Source organism: Melanotaenia boesemani, chromosome 12 (genome assembly GCF_017639745.1).
Source record: "Melanotaenia boesemani isolate fMelBoe1 chromosome 12, fMelBoe1.pri, whole genome shotgun sequence".
Lineage (NCBI taxonomy): Eukaryota > Metazoa > Chordata > Actinopteri > Atheriniformes > Melanotaeniidae > Melanotaenia > Melanotaenia boesemani.
This window is the reverse complement of record NC_055693.1, coordinates 11,134,857-11,151,706: the sequence shown is the minus strand read 5'-3', so window position 1 is coordinate 11,151,706 and position 16,850 is coordinate 11,134,857. Positions and strand designations below refer to the sequence as shown.

The 16,850-nt window shown below is 37.6% G+C and overlaps 2 protein-coding genes across 5 annotated transcripts in view; one reads left to right on the top strand and one right to left on the bottom strand.

Annotated features, from left to right (window-relative positions):
- Window positions 1–5,897, top strand: part of itgbl1 (integrin, beta-like 1) — a 42,085-nt gene extending 36,188 nt beyond the window's left edge. The window contains exons 10-11 of one of the 2 annotated variants that reach the window (XM_042001752.1): window positions 1,672–1,785; window positions 4,912–5,897. In XM_042001752.1, the coding sequence (XP_041857686.1) occupies window positions 1,672–1,785; window positions 4,912–5,000 (203 nt within the window). In that variant the 3' untranslated portion in view covers window positions 5,001–5,897. Of the gene's footprint in view, window positions 1–1,671; window positions 1,786–4,911 lie in introns of those variants that run through there. The other variant, XR_006012229.1, reaches the window with a different exon arrangement.
- Window positions 5,898–7,296: 1,399 nt separating this feature from the next.
- The window catches only part of fgf14 (fibroblast growth factor 14), a 112,476-nt gene continuing 102,922 nt past the window's right edge, over window positions 7,297–16,850 (bottom strand). For all 3 annotated transcript variants that reach the window (XM_042001753.1, XM_042001755.1, XM_042001754.1), the window contains exons 4-5: window positions 10,264–10,462; window positions 7,297–9,017 (exon numbers count right to left, since the gene is read on the bottom strand). In XM_042001753.1, the coding sequence (XP_041857687.1) occupies window positions 8,875–9,017; window positions 10,264–10,462 (342 nt within the window). In that variant the 3' untranslated portion in view covers window positions 7,297–8,874. The remainder of the gene's footprint in view (window positions 9,018–10,263; window positions 10,463–16,850) is intronic.

Sequence of the window (16,850 nt, the reverse complement as noted above, 5' to 3'; positions counted from 1 at the left end):
GAACTGTTGTGAATAAACTTTACTCATTCTGTTTTCCACAGCTGTGAGGATTGCTCAGTCCTTGTCTAACCAGTCTTAAGAGTCAGGTTATAGCTGTGGGTCAATATATTGACTCTTCCCTAATGGTGTTCTTTCTGCATGCACATACTCTCCAATTCAATTCACAAACACTTTATTTGTCCCTGAGGGGCAGTTTGTAGGGTCAGGTAGGGTAGCACAATAACAGTGAAACAACATCACATAGCAGTTGTCCTCTGAGCGCTAATGTCATTAGTTATCATTAATATTATCATCATATGATATATTTTGCAAAAAATGTTGCTTAATCAAATTGTCTTGAAATTTAACAAGGTTTGATCCCAATTAACAATCAGAGTTTGCAATAAGAAATTAACTACAGTCTCTAAACTATTAGTGCTAAGTAATTAAACTGATAGTGCTGTTTTAAAAGACCACACAGGATTAACATCCTGTTTATTGCTCCTTCATAGGTTTAAGATATTTTTTCAAAAGTTCAGTCTGAAGAAAATCTTCCAGAAGAGGATGATGCTGGTTCATTATGAACAGACAATACTCTCACAAAAATCTGAGTAAAAGCAACAAAATATCTGTTTAATCATGCAACCTTAGTTTTTTAGGCAAGGCAAGGCAGTTTATTTGTATAGCATATTTCATGTATAAGACAATTCAAAGTGCTTTACATAAAACAAAGGCATTACAGATATTTAGAAATAGTAAAAGGCATCAACACATAATCACAATAAAATAATAAATTACAATAAAATGATTAAAAGCAAGATAAGTTAAGAAGTTAACATGCAGATTTCATGCATAGGCGTATGAGAAAAGAAATGTTTTTAACCTGGATTTAAAAATGTCTACATTTGGTGAAAGTTTTAGTGTTGTTTAGGTCAGTGGACACAAATATAACATGACAGATGGACACAGTACGTATAAATCTTCAGTGAAACACTTCATGTTATCACTGTACTGTATATTACTGAGTAACAATGACCATATACATTCTCTGTTGTGCAGCACTAAATCCACAGAAACAGACAAGCTGCAGAGTCCAGCCCTGATCTGCTCTGCAGGGCTTGAGAATGAAGATGAGCATGTTCATTCTTCATGCTCCACTAAATTCAGACACCAGAACTATCTTCACATTTATCTTGTTCCCTTGTCTCACCTCTCACTTACCTGTTTGACGTTCTCTTATCCTCTCCTCTCCATCCCCCTCATCTTATCTTGGTGGCTTCCTGTTGCCCGTTGCATGTGGCTAGAAAATGGAGAAATTGAAAACACAGCTGCTGGACCTCTGGGTGGGAGCTTTTGAGAAATGAAGCAGACAGCAGGATGCGTTTCTCTCTACCAGTCCTTAATATCTTATTGTCTTGCTGCTACCCTTGAGAGGGAGAGAGGCATATACACTTATTGGGAGGAGAAGAGGTTTGGGTGGATTGGTTTCCTGGGGGTAAAAATGTATTAGAAGGGGTTTACCCAGGGGACATCTCGGTCCACTGTGACTAACACTATTAATTTTCTGTATTAAAGAAAAAGAATTACAGGAGATAATAAAAACAGTATTCGTTAAAAATAAAACAATAGTGTGGAATAATGAAAAGTATACACATCTATAATCTCGCTAGTTTTTATGTGTGTATGTTACAGGTTCTTGTCACTGTGACCAATGCATTTGCTCTCCCCAAGAATGGTGGGTGTCTGGAGAGCACTGTGAGTGTGACGACCGGGAGTGTGATAAATATGATGGTCTCATCTGCACAGGTAATAAAACACACACACACACACACACTAAATTCTGTATAAAATGAGGAACTCAATCCAAAAGGACACAAGGACAGAAGATCCCTATCCAACCTGAAACAAACCTATTAATGAGATTAATAAACATCTTATTAGCAGAATGTGCTTTATTTAACTGTCTGTGATAAAACAGCTTTTTAACAATGTAAACACTCCTCAGAAGAAATGAAGTAGTAACAAATGAAAGAAATAATGTGTTTCACTCAATGAATGATGCATTCCATATTTGAGATAGGCAATGATATGCAAATAATCAGTTTAATAGCTGAAATTCCCATGTTTCCTTTTTAATTTTGTGTTTGTTGTTATTTTTTTAGAGCATGTCTGTTTTGTGTGTGTAGAGTCCAACTGGCAATCTATGCAAAAATGCCAAATGACTGGAGCTCTTAAATAGATGCCAGTTCCAAAAGCAAGTTGATCCCTGCAGACTCTGTTAAAATGCTTGTTTTTTCAGCAGACATAAACAGCTATTATTAAGGTTTAATGTTATACATTATTAAGGTCTGGGCTGTTTTAAGTGCCAAATGAGTTAACCAATGGATGTGCAGTGTTCTCCAGCTGTTGGTCAAATCCAGTCCTTTGCATGTCACTTCTAGTTTCAAATCCCAATATGGTAAAAACAGAAGTCTACAAACCAGCGAGTGCCATTGTAGTGGCTGTTTTAAGTTTATATGGAATATACTGTTCTCTGCTACAAATATTCAATTGTCCTTTTTAACATGTGGTTACATTTATTGAACCTTGATGCTTTCAAAGAATGTTTTTACATAAAAAGGGCTACCTTATAAACCCAGATACTGACATAGATAATTCTGAAGGTTTCTGAGCTTTGTATAAAATGTCATCTTACATAAACAACTAGACATACTTATACAGCTAATTTCCAAGAGCTTTGGGTTCCCCACTGATTATCAAGAGCTCAGACATAATGACTTTTTCCCCAGGGTCTGTCAAAGTCCTGTTGACTGTCTGCAAGTGTCTCTCATCATGATTTCATGCCTCCAAATGTCAGCCCTAATGTTATTCAAATGAGCATCACTGGTCCCAAACATGCATCCATACTGCTTAAAAATCTTCAAATACAGGAAGCAAATATGAGAAATATATTGCAACATCTGTTAAGTGTTCTCAACTATTGTTACTGACTACAGCCTAAATGTAAAATTAACTATATGCATGAGAATTATTTAATTGGAATTTCATGTGTGACATGAAAAGGCAGTCCAAGATGGGTATAATATTTAGTTGGAGGGGAAAAAAAGGGAAAACAGTGCATCTGCTCATCAGATAGCTGTGATTGAGTCATTTTTCCTATTGTAATAATAAAAATAAATAAATAAAATCTTTGGTAAGTTTGCCAAGAAATTACTCTGCATCTAGGGATTTCATGGATCCATGAAAGCTGTAGATTCTCATTACACGTACAACTGATGAGTGATGTGGAAAATTGGGCATATTAGGAATGCTCGCTGGTTAATTTCATGCTCTGAATACAATCATTTTAGCAAACATTTCAGAAAAGAGACAAGAGGGTCTGTTCAGCTGTCTGCACAACAAGTAAAAAGAAATAAATTACAATATTTTGTCACCTAGCAACATTTTTACTTGTTTTTTTGTTGGCACTATATTTATCAGCTTGTTGCAAGAATCACCTAAAATGTTTATTCATCATAGAATACTATTACACAACTGGCTTGAGGCAAGTTCCAATAAAACCAGCACAGATCTGTAAATGTTGTGCTTTAAAGCATGAACCACAAACAATTTTACACTTGAGACTAAGCACATGATTATACTGAGATATTGATATTCTTCCCACAAGAACATTCAAGCTAGCGAATTAGTGCATTATTATTATTATTGTTGTTGTTGTTGTTATTGTTATTATTATTATTATTATTTATTCATTTATTCATTCATTTACTTATTTATTTTACTTTGAATTATAATGAAGATTGATTTTTTTGCAAAGCCAACTTCTGATAGTATTCTTCTGTACCACAAAACTCCATCATTGTGAGGTTTAAAGTTGCAACATGCTTGTTTATGTTAATACAATACTCACATAACATGCTTTGTTCTGAAAATGGAAGTCTTACCCAGCAAATGCAGTCTTTTGTCCTGTCTGACAATATTTATCACATTTAGTTAAAATATTTTGGCTAAGGACTGAGCATCACATGCAGGGTAGGGTAGATGGTGGTTTAGGCCTTTTAAGGGAGTTAGATTAAAAAGGGGCAGTTAGAAGAAAATTACCTGCATATCAACAAGCGGTCCAGTAATTAATATTATTATTATTTATTTAAATAGGCCAACCCGAGTTCAGGGCATCTTCTTTTTCTCACTTACTCATCTGTTGCTGTTACCTCAATTAGCTCCTTAGACTTCCTGTGGAGCTATGCTGTTATGGATATGTGTCTTGTGACTAGAGGCCAGCAGAGGTCCCTTTCCTAACCCAAACTTCAGTTTGACAGAACAGGGAGGAAGGAGCTCAGAGGAATAGGTTTCTAACTCCTTCAGTTATTCCACTCTGAATTTCTATATTTCTAATTGCCAAAAAGCTTGTATCCACAAAATAAAAATACAAAGGTTTTTGAACATTTGTCTTGCTTCTCTGTCCATCCAAAAAAGCTACTTTTACTGCTACTACTACCACTACTTCTACTAACCATAATCAAAGTAAAGTTGCACTTTTTGCATTCCTCCAGCTACCCCAGGTTCCTCCCTGAGAATTCTGGTAAAAGCATTTCCTACTGTGTTTGGGTTTAGGCAATAAAAATGGGTCGCTTCAGGCCTTTGTTCACTTACAGGACCACTAACAAATAAGTGATATGACTATATTTCATTTGTTTTACAAATATAATTAGTATTTGAAGTTAGAACTGAAAACAAATCAGCATCCCTCCTCTGCTCAGTGAGCAAAGTCATTGGAATCTGTCTTGAGCAATATGGCCAGTCTCCATTACCCCCCTCCCACCCTATCAGAGTGCTGCACCCAGGGATGCAGGGTGTGAAAAGAGGAACCTTGTTAGGCATGATGGCACAGCTCCTTTAATTCACAGCTTTTCTTCTCACATCCTCTCACAGGGAACGGGTTGTGCAATTGTGGCAACTGCGAGTGCTGGGAAGGCTGGACAGGGAACGCTTGTGAAATCTGGGTGGGAACAGAGTACTGAAGAGAACAGGACACTGGGGTTAAAATCCAGAGCTCCCCATTGTCCCGAGCGACCAGAGGCACCAGCGCCAGTCACGACCAAGTGGTCTTTACATCGCAGCTCGAAAACCAAAGAGAAGGACTAAACACCAATGTTACTCTGTAAACCACTAATATTCATTATTTTACTGTACTGGTTACAAATGATCCTCATTAAAAGTGGGTTTGTTCGTAAACCTTTTTTACACATATTCTATTTTAAAATTGATATTTTCAGAACTTCTTTTTACGTATAATTTGTGATATATAAATATATATATTTCATGTAGCAACATTCAAAGGGTGCAGGTATCCATCAGATACAAATTCTGGAAAGAGGGGAACATGTTGTTATATGAGTAGAGTTGCAATACTATCTTTTTGAACTAATACCAGTCTACATGTCATTCCCAAACCAGACTGAAGGTTTGCTTGAAAGCTCAAGGCAGAGGTTACTCTTTGAAGTTTTTATTTCTTTTTCATAATAAAACATTAAATGTGCCGCATGACACAACATTTTGCATGGAAAACAATGCGAAGACTTAATCATACATGGTTACAAATCTGTTTAACATGACATAACTCCGATTGGCATACTTGCCATGGTATATTATATATGTTTTTGAAAATAAACGTTTTATATCATCTATTCTTCTTCACAAGGAAATCAAAACAATCTGTCCTGTAAATCTACACTATCCTAGTAGTGATGAGAATAAAGTGGAAGAAACAAAGAGAAGGGCATAAATAGTTCAGCTGTGGCATGCTGGCATGTCCATGTCACTTCGAAAGGTGGTATCAGGGGATGAGAGCTGCTTTGACACAAGAGCTCTGTCACCGCTTGAAAAGAGTCACAAATAAAATGTTTATGTTAATTCTACTTTGGCCTTTTTCATGCTTAAACTAGCCAACCTCTCTGTTTTATTTGTCCCATCAAAATTGACAGGTGCAATAATATACTGCACACTATATTGCATTAAGTATTAAGTTACTGACATTACAGTACACCTTTATATAAATATTTTATTCAATATGTTGTATATATGTATACAACAAACACAAACTGTATAGTGTAGACAAACTCATTGCATATATGTAAAATTAGCGGTACATACCAACAGTTCTTGATAGACATAGCCTACTACATGCAGTTCATCAATGCCATCCTCTCCCCATGCAACAGATGGGACCACGTACAACATAAGAGGCTGAAAAAAGAAGCAGCAAAGTTTCTAGAATATTTCTGTAACACATCAGAAGAGAGTGAGGACAAAACAAAAAAGTGACTGGGATCTGGAGACGACATCACACGCGACCCGTATATACGAGAGAAAAGAGGACAAACAAACAAACAAAAAAGTGGCTACAAGGATGCACATTTACACACCGGTCATTTACATAAGAAAAAAAAAAAAAAAGAAGGAGAAGAAGTAATGCCAGTCCTGGAGCAAGGAGCCTGTTTACTGGGCTGGAGAAGGGCTGGAGTGGTAACCAGCCCAGCATGTAGAGTTTGTTAGTGTGGAGGATGAGTGAGTGAAATAAGGGCAAAACTTGAGCCCCAAACACAATTAGAGCTGTTTCCGGATCCTGTGTGAGCTATTGTTATAGCATTAACAGCTTTGTACAGACAAGTAATGGCATCTACCTCATGTACTTTGATGTGCTGTAACAAGAAATGGTTATGTATAATCCAAATAAACTCTTCTTAATGCAATTTCTTAATGTAGTTGCACTTTTAGCAGCATTCAGCAGCAACAATCTACTAAATACTCTATATATTCTTATCTAATAAAACTATTAGGAAAAATCATTAAAGCAAGATGTAGCCTAATAAATGTGTTGATCAGATAGAGCTTTGATTAATTAACAGATTAACAGTCATGATGAAAATGCAAAACAAAGGGTTGTTGATTTAACCTTCGGATTAGGTGTGAGTGTGCTGAAGCGTTCAACATGCCCATTCAGCTCCTACACCGAACGTCAATGTGCCAACAATGCCCATACCTACTTCCTTATAGAAAATACATGCATGTGATTAATTCAAGGTATATGTACGTCTCCCAAAAATGACATCAGTCAAGACCTTTGAGGGTCCGAGTGGAGATGATTCTTTCAAACAGAACAAATGATATCACAGTGAAAGATTTGATGAATTAAATCCGAGAGATAATCTGTTTCTCTTTCCGTTTTCTTTAAAGACTCAGTTCTTCTTAAGATGAAAAAAGACTTTGGTCGTTTCAGAATGAAAACATCTGAATGTGATTTTTCTTTTTTTTTTCCTCCCTTTTTTCTCTGATGAGTAATGCTACGTGTCCTTTACATGGATCTATCGGGTGAGTGAGGCACCTTTGGCCCAGCTGGGACTGGGATCTTGTTTTTGCATGCCGGGAATCAAGGTCCAAACAGGCACGTAATAGGCCAAGATGATCAGTACTGGACTCTGCATGCTGAGCTAGGAGACAAATCCTCTCATAATAATAATAATATCTAGTCATTTAAAAAGTTATGATTTTTAATAGTCATTTTCCCTAAGTTTTATACAGTGAAAATGTTACACTATAAGCCATCTCTTGTATAAGTGCTGCAAATAGAGAACATAATATTAACCTTGTCCATGCTTTAGTTTGCTGAACCAAATAGGGATGCAGCCAGTATAAATGTCACCTACTGGTTTTCAGCCATGTTGTTTTCTTTGCTTTAAGTAGATGCTGCCATAAGATGGCTGCCAGTGCTGCAGTTTAGACCATCTGGGTCAAAGCCACAAGCCTCGCCTCTTAGTCCAAAAAAGTCAGTGAGTGAGGGACAAAGGCCTACAAGGCCTAGAGATATTCCTAGAGCCCACGCTCTGAAATAAGATTAAAGAAAAATAGACTTCAGGTTTTCTATTTACCAGAGAAGGCGGACTGAACCGCTGGTGGGACATAGATAGTGATATGTATACACCATTCCTTACAGCACTCTCCCACCCACACGCACATCTGTTTAGAAATGTGTGTGTGTTTGTAGCGTGTAGGGAGCTCCTCGCATTGATTGCAGTAGCGGTAATTAGCACTTCATCAACTATGATTGCAGGAGCTATCTGCCAGCCTCCAGTGTGTTTTTATGGGCTGTAAAAAAGCAAGGTCTCTGATTTGCCACACCAAATTTGTGTGACTGTTTTTTAAATGTGTCGATGTTTTTGTAGGCAAAAACTAAATTTGGACTGTTTTCTCTGTTTGCTTTTTTTTCTTTTTAAACACCACGTCTATGTTCATGTGTTTCTTAGAAAATAACACAACTCCTTTGCAAAATGTGTTTATCTTTTCTAGGTTCCTTGACAAAGAGAAAAGTGTGTGACCAGAAATAGAAAGAGAAGGAGAGGGGCACAGACTTGTAAAAAATATAGGACAGTTGTCCAAATATTTACTCTATCTATACAGTCTCTATCCCAGAACATAGCTGGTGAACTGTGGTATAGAAAATAGATCTGAAGGTACATAGACTCTGCTGCAACAGGGCATTATAGAGAGAGGGAGGGTTTTTTGGGACAAACCATCATCAAGCAAAGTACCACAAGCGTCATTGTGAAACATGTTATTCCCATGAATTCTCAGTTTCAGAGGAATTGAAAGGCATTCCATGATCAGAGGTCCTCTTCCCTCCAGTGCTGAACAAACTCAGCCACACCAGAATCCATCTGCCTGCATGGAGACAGCTGGAGAAAGAGAGGAGGAGCGAGATAATAAAGGGAGGGAGTTTCGCTTGGATGTGATCCACAGAAAAAAGAGGGTCTGCAGTCTTGTTGGAAAAAAAGCTTTGCCTCCATCACATTCCTCCCCTTAGCACACACACACACACCAGACACTGGCCAGGCATGGCTATGTGGCGGGTTTGTCCGGCTTGCTGACAGGTTTGCCTCCGTTCATCACTGCCGGCTCACTTGTGCTTTTACTGGGAGGTACTGCCGCCTTGGGCACTGTCTCTCCTACATCATGCAACGATGGCTCTCTGTACATGGCAACTGGATGAGCAGACATGAGGAAAAAAAGAGCAGAAAGAGAAGGGAAAAGATGTTAGCAAGAACAACGTATTTGCCTTTTAGAATTTACCTCTATCCATTAACAACATTTTTTTTGCTTTCTTTTAAAGGTTCTAGTCAGAAATAACCTGCAGTGAACACGCCGCAACTTACTGATTGTGATATTTCTCCATCAGAGCTGATTTTGAGTCTAAGCATGATTTTGGCAAAAAGTTTTTTTTTTTTTTTGGGGGGGGGGGGGGGCGCGAAGAGTCTCATTATCTTCCACTTTTCAGCCTCTACACTACAGCTGTATTACTGTCTTGACAGGACACTTCACTTTGATTCCATGTTTAAAATGATGGGAAGCAATCAGGCTGGTGGCTGATGAGAGCAACGATGGCATCAGCAGGACTATCAACACTTCATACTGTGCATACAGAGCTGCCCCGCCTCCCCAACTGCATGCCTTCAGTAGGAAAGTGGTTATTCAGCAAGCACACTTTAATGTACTGTAGGTCAGATGTTCCATGAACTATTTTAATTGTTAAGTATAAAATCAAGTCTTAGCCTCTAAGAGTTCAAATACACAAAATGAATGGTGGTGGTAACGAATGGCACTCTGCTTTATTTTCTCACATTATAAACGAAATAGCCACTGCAAAGATGACTTCCAACAACAGGCCAGGATTTACAATCCATGCCTGTGTGAAAAGACATATTGTAGCTAAAGAGCCAAAGCTGAAGTGAGTAGTAGAACAAGATGACTGATTTTAAGAAAGGAAAATAACAAGTTATGTAGAATATTTTTGATAAGCAATTTAATATCTATTGTATCTCTCTTCGTGCGCTTATCAGCTATGATAAATATCCAGTTAACTCTGTCTTGACAGACCATCTGCTGATTCAACTAAGTCTGCTGAAAAAGACACAACAAAAATATATATGAGATGGCTCATTTTCATCTTGGTGTATAAGAGCTCTATAACACAGCTGTCTTTTAAATAACTAGGGTGAGGTTGATCAAGCTAAACATATATTTACTGCGGGAAGGGCTCATGCAGCATCAACAGTTTGAAACGAAAAGTGTATATCTGGAACTAAAGCAGTGAAGGGGATATAAGTAATGCGACAAAAGCGTCAATATTCAACTTGTATTTATTGGAAATTCTAAGGATTAAGCATTTTAAATCTGCAATTTAGAGACTGTTGTTGTTCCCACTTGTTCTTGCACACATGTGGTACATACCTTCTAATGGCTTGGGCAGGAAGTGAGCAGCTGGTTTTGTTTTTTTCACCCGGTTCCCTTTCATGGCTTGGCCCTCTTTATTGAGCCCTAGAAACCATGCTCTCCCCGACTCCTGTTGTCTGTACAACATGGAGGAGTAGATCACATAGTAGTTCTCAAACACAGACTCTTTGAACTTGCATTCTGCTGTAAAGAGTTCCTGCAGAGACAGACAAAAACAGTTCATATTAAAATCTTTGCCTAAAAGCAAGGCTGATGAAATTTTATCTGACTATAATATATGCAGCAGGCATTCAAGTTAACTTAAATAAATGATTTATATTTCACATTGTGTAGGAAGGAAACAGATGTCAGATTCATAATTTATATTATGGAGGTCACCAGGACAACCGTCACCGTTATTTTATGCTCACAGTGTAAAGAACCTTGCCAGGTGAAATGAACTTCATACTTCTACCTGTCTGAAAAGGATGAGAGCTGCAGTCCCTCGCTATAATCATCTTCAATGAAATGCAACTCTCATTCTCTCCTTGACCCCAACCTTGACTTCGGATGTAAGAGCACTCGTTTCACCAATTAGCTCATGCCCCCAACAGAAAGTATATATTGTTAGGCTCTGACACCAGGACGCAAGCCTTGGTAAGATCAGACCACCCAGATGTCGATCCCAAATCCCTTCTATAAATCCCCTGTTTTGTTTTGTTTTGCCTTGTTATGACTTGTTTTTAGCATGGATCAATCTTCCCAAATGCACATCTGCTTTCAGCAATTTGATTGTGACTTCTGAACTTGTGCAGATAATAACAGAGATAATCACGGGATTGTTACTTCATCTGTTGGACCTCAATTTGGTTCTGACAAATGAACACCAAAGCACCACATCTCTCTCTGCTGTTACCAATTCATCTTCAACCAGAAGGGTGATAAAATCCATTCCCACACTGTCCACCCTGCATTGCTAAAAATAAAAGCATTCATTGGGGAGGTGTATTAATCAAAGGACACTCATCACATTGGAGTGCTTTGCCACGTCTGTTGGGAATGTTTCACACTGAGCTGCTTCATAAAACTCCTGACATTATATGTAAAAACCTGATTCAACCTGTGTTGTTGCACTTTTTAAAGCCTGTAGTCCCCAAGGTAATTACACAGGGATAAAAAATAAGAGAGACTTTAATTCCTTTATAAATAAACAAAGCCTACAATATTTGCAATTACTATGATTTATATATCTATATGTATGTATCTATAAGTATCTATATAGTGTTTAAATTAACTAAAATACCAAATTTGTTTTCATGAGTTCACTTCATGACTTTAATGTGCTGACATTTTTTTTATCCAGATTTAAACATATTCATCCCCTAATACCGATGCATCACACAGCACAGCCAAATACTAAACAATGCATTGGTCTATGTCAAATTTCAGATACAGTCTATGAAATGTGGTTCACACATTTCAGTTAAATTATACAGAATGACCAATCTTGTTAGTTGCTTCCCATTAAAAGTGTCTGCAAAATGTAACTGGGTAATTAGCTCACTGGTGAATTGCTGCCTTGAAATCTCGTCCTCTGGACACTATTTGGCTGACAGAGGAGCTGAGCAAGAAGAAACAAAGGGACAACTTGGATGACAATAATGATCCTAAGAAGGACCATGGCTGAGTGTCCTTTCTATCCTTGCTCGAGGACTTGTGGGCCTTTCCGAGAGGAGGGCACGAATGTGTGATGCATAACGACAGCAACAGCTGACATGCCAGAAAACTCAAGAAGAGCAGTATGTTCAGTTCCAGTTGAAAACAGTCAAAGTGGTTAGTGCAGACATCAAAATGTCAGTCTGGAAATCTGTTGCATGAGATGTGTGTTGTAAAAGACATGACTCAGCAGGGGTGCTTTTCTTAAACCAAATAACTACTGTTCTGAGAGAATGGTTAAACATGCTGTCGCAAACCTGAAGCTCAGCGGATTAGAAGGCAAAATAGTTTTATATGGTTCCATGGGTTGCCTCACTTAGTAATTACTTTTACTTTTTCCTCATCAAATGAGCTGTTCCCCAGGTTGGTTTGGCTTCTGAAATAGGACATATTTCTCCGATGCCAGTCCAGGTTTAAAGCAGCAATCATTATTTATGTAACACCTACAAAACAGCCCTGAGTAGAAGTAATCATACAAGCCAGTGCAAAGGCCATAACTGTGGCTAATTGAATGCCTTCACATGAGCGCTTGTCATTGTTTACAGAGGCTGAGCATGTGGAGGTGGTTTGTTTGTGGAACAAGACAAGCAATCACCGTAATCAGCTTCATTTGTAGCTCGGAGCAGTGAAGGCAGCTGACGTCAGATGAATTGTTTGCTGATTGTATTTTAAGTGGTTCAGTGGTAAAATTAATGCTTTTTATCTCACTTTTTGTCTTACCACAAAGAAATGATCATGTCTTGTTGTTATTCATCCTCATTTTATCACACTAAATATTAATATTCTTTTGTCCCTACAGCCATCCCCCTGTTGAATAAGCTGAATAAGTAGCTCTGTTTTTATTTTATTTTATATTTCTTATCTATATATCATAGTCCTGTTAGCTGTTTATTGCTGTTTGTGATTGTGCACTGACTAATTGTTTTACTGTTTGCTGTACAACAAATTACCTTTATCCTAAAAAGGGCAGGAAGGCAACTAACCAGTTCATAGAGACAAGTTATTGAACTCATATTGTACACAATATTTCCTCCAAATTCGTGCCATAAAATATCTGTAAAAATCGTTTGCAATAATGACAAACTAATGTGTGTTTACAGTAAACTACACAAGTTACGAATGGGTTCCTATAAATTTAAACAGGTTGCTTGAGAGATTACCAGCTTAAGTTAGCAACAATCTAAATCTGAACTGGTATAAAAATTCCTCCGACCTAATAGTTACTACGATAAAGTGTGAGACAAGTGTTTCAGTGTGATAATAAAGCCCTCTGTGAGACTTGAACATCCATAGGCACATAAAGGCTGAAAGCAACCAGATGCTGGATATACAGAAAAACCACAAAGGAACAAAACTGAGATATTTAAGCACCTTTCAACACATAGTCTTTGTTTTACTGCTCCCATATTAACAGTTTTGGTTTCATCTCACTTCACTACAATTTAATACTAAGTTGTAATAACCGTATGGAGTTATAAGTCCCTATTATGACTCTTCTAGGGGTTGCATGATAATGTGATGGTTAGCATGGCCATTTAATGGCAGAGGCTGCTGTTTTAAATCTTGGCTGCGTGGAGTTTGCATGTTGTCCCCTGTAAAGTTGCTGTGGCTGCTGGTCTATGTACCCAGCACAGAATCCCCTGCATAGGGGACTTTTGTAGACTAAGCTGAAGCACAGCAGAGAGGAAGGACATGTATTTACAAGTCTGCCTTCTATTCAAAGCTAACAAGCTAACAAGCTCTGTTTTAAAGAATATTAAAAAATATATATACAGTATATTTTCTTAGTGAGGACTTTTTGCAGTGCCAGTGCTAAGAAAGCTTTGCAGGGAGAAATAATAACTAGAGCAACTTTCCTTAACACCCCACTGAGCTTTTCTTAAAGAAACGGCATCCCTTTCAAAGGAACATGAAGAAAACATAACAGTGTAGTTCAGTTAGAAGGGAATCCCCACCGAGTCCATACATAGAAAACATAACTCATGGGAAGCTCACAACACTCACTACTTCATTCTCTTTATGTGTCACAATACAGTTTTTTTGTTTTCTTTGTTTTTTTTTGTTGTTGTTGTTTTTTTGTTTTTTTTTGCCTATTTAATGTATTTTAGTGTTAATCTTTCCATGAAACAAAAAAAGTGACATCTACCCTGACTGAGGTTGACTTTGTAAGAATCTCAGAGAAGCAAATAAATGAAAGGTATAATACCTCTGCTGTTGTCTGCTGTAATTTGAACCAAAATCTAACTATTTTTTGGGAGAAAATATGGGTGACATTGAAGCAGAACAAAGGAAAGGAGACTCAGACACAGCACACACTTTCACACCAGTGGAAAATTGAATCATTTTTGAGGCACCAAACAGTTGATTTTCTACCCCTTCGATCTCCCCTGCTTGGCGCTTCACATCAGTGGCTCCCTGGCTTGTGATTTGCCATGCTCTGAATGGGAAGGCCATAATTGACCTTGGCCACAGACAGCTATAGGGCCAAAACTGCTCAGCCCTACATAATCAGCCCCTGTCAGTAAAGCAAAAAGACTGGGATAGAAATAAAGAACAGTTGAAGCAAACCAGAATGACTTGACTCTAAGAAAAACAGGCTGACCAGGGATGTGACTCGAGGAAATGGAAAGATCCAGGGAGAAATAATAACAAGAAAAAATGGCAAACATACACAGACAGGCTGAGAGAGTATGAGTTCAACACAAAAAAAGCCCTAAAACTGACTAAATAGCTTTCAAAAACAGAAGCAAAGGGACTCTGTGACAAAGAATGTTTTGCAAAAAAAAAAAAAAAAAAAAAAAAAAAAAGAAGAAGAAATTGACAAAACAGGTTGTAATTACAAAGCATGACAGCTCAAACGTAGGTGAGAGGAGGTTTATAAGAGAAGGGGGGGATTCATTAATATGCAGAGTGACTGCTCACTACCCCAATGTGGAAACCAAGAAATTGTTTATTAATGCTGCCAGCATAAAACCTATTAATCCATGGAAAAAGGTCAACCTCCAGAAAGCTGAGCGGCATCGACAATGCTACTCGGCTCTCATATGTATAAAAGTCACGTCCACAGTGAGTGCAGACAATGGGGGCTTCAGCAGACCTGTCTGATTATTAAGCTCAGAGGAGGAAGAGGGAGCAAATGGGGAAAATATCCTGTAAACAGCTGGATGAACTGTGCACACAGAGTACAATTAGAGCTTTCCCTTTTATCAAGATCTAAATTCTTGTGGTAGGATTGAAGAGCACATGCAGGTCAGAGCCAAATTATACAAAAAAATAGGCTTATGCATTTTTTAAAATTACTCACAAGGTTTGAGCTAAATAAATAAAAGAAAAAAAAATCAACTCAGCAGTGGGTAACAAGAAAATAGCAAATGGCTTCCTATTTTACTTCATTTCCTTGTCATCGTATGCCCTCTAAAGCATTTTGCATAATTTTAGTGGCCAGAAATATGTTTTCAAACTAATTTACTGTGTAAATTTTTACATTTTTTTACATATAATCTTAGACTACATTATTTAAAACCCTTAATATACCAGTGCAACATTTCTAATCTAACACAAGAAAGCAAAAACACATGCTGTTCGACACTGTGACCATCTTTTTTACAGGAAGCATGACAAAAAAACCAGTTACACTTTCAAAGTGTAACAGTTCGGTCCCCAGAAGCACTTACTCTTTCAGTGGTGTTTCCCTGAAGGCAGAGACGCATTAACACTGAACCAGCACAGCTCCCCTGACTTATTACACACCCATCCACCATTACACACAGAAAGAAATGTTGTGCAGAGGTGCAATTCTCAGTGAAAGTTGTTTCTGTAATGTGCTGTAAAGTACTTCTCTGGTTGAAAGGAAAACTCAAGAAATGAACTGAGAAGAAGACTTTCATAAAATAAATAAATAAAAATAAAAATATTGTTTAAAGCTTTCATCAACCAGTTTTGGTTGAATTTAGAGTAGGTATAATTATGGTATATGATATATAAAGAAAACTGCTTTATTGGTTACCTTTCTTATTGAAATCTTGAAATGAGGTGTTTCTTTATTGTTTCTTTAATGAGTTTTGATGAGATTCAAAGCTGTAATGAGAGCAAATAACTTAAATCTGTTCTCGTGAGGTTGATTGATGCACTGTAGAGTTTTGGCATAAATAGCTGCAGAACACAATACCTTTGTACGGGAATGATAGTTTGCTCATGCTAAAATTTAATGAAATTATAGACGAGCATGCTGGTGAGCAAATACACAAAAGTGCAACTGCAGGGTTTCACGTGTTTCTGGCTTCTACAGTATTTGATCTGTAAATTGGTGCCAGACTGTTGTGAAGATGGACAAATTTGTTAGATTGGACAGTCGTCTCTTGTCAAACATGCCAGGAGTCTACTCTGTGCAACAAGCTGACAAAAAATATCTCAGGCATATTGCACACACACACACACAAACAGGGTAAGAACACAGTCCAAGTACACACATAAAAAAACAAAACAAAATTACTCATGAGGTGGAAATACTGTCTGGAAATAATGCTGTACATATGGAGAGGTGTGTCTGCAGGTACAGAGCTGCTTCTCCTCTCTTGCTTGTTCTGTTTCTGTGTTGTTTACACCTTCAGGAACTGGAACTGTGTCCTAGTTTTTTTTTTTTGTTTGTTTTTTGTTTTTTTAATGAGGAAGTGCTTGTCCTTTCCCTTGTTAAGTCACTTGCCACTGACTTTACATTTAACCATCTCCCTCATTACAGCTTTCAGATCCAGTACGCCTTCATCTAGAGATATACTCAATTATGTAAGGAAACCATCTTATTTGTTGCCTATGATATGTAAAATTCAACACTTTGAACATAAGTGCACAAGTGCTGTTTAACATACGTTGTTTGAATTGACATGAAAAAC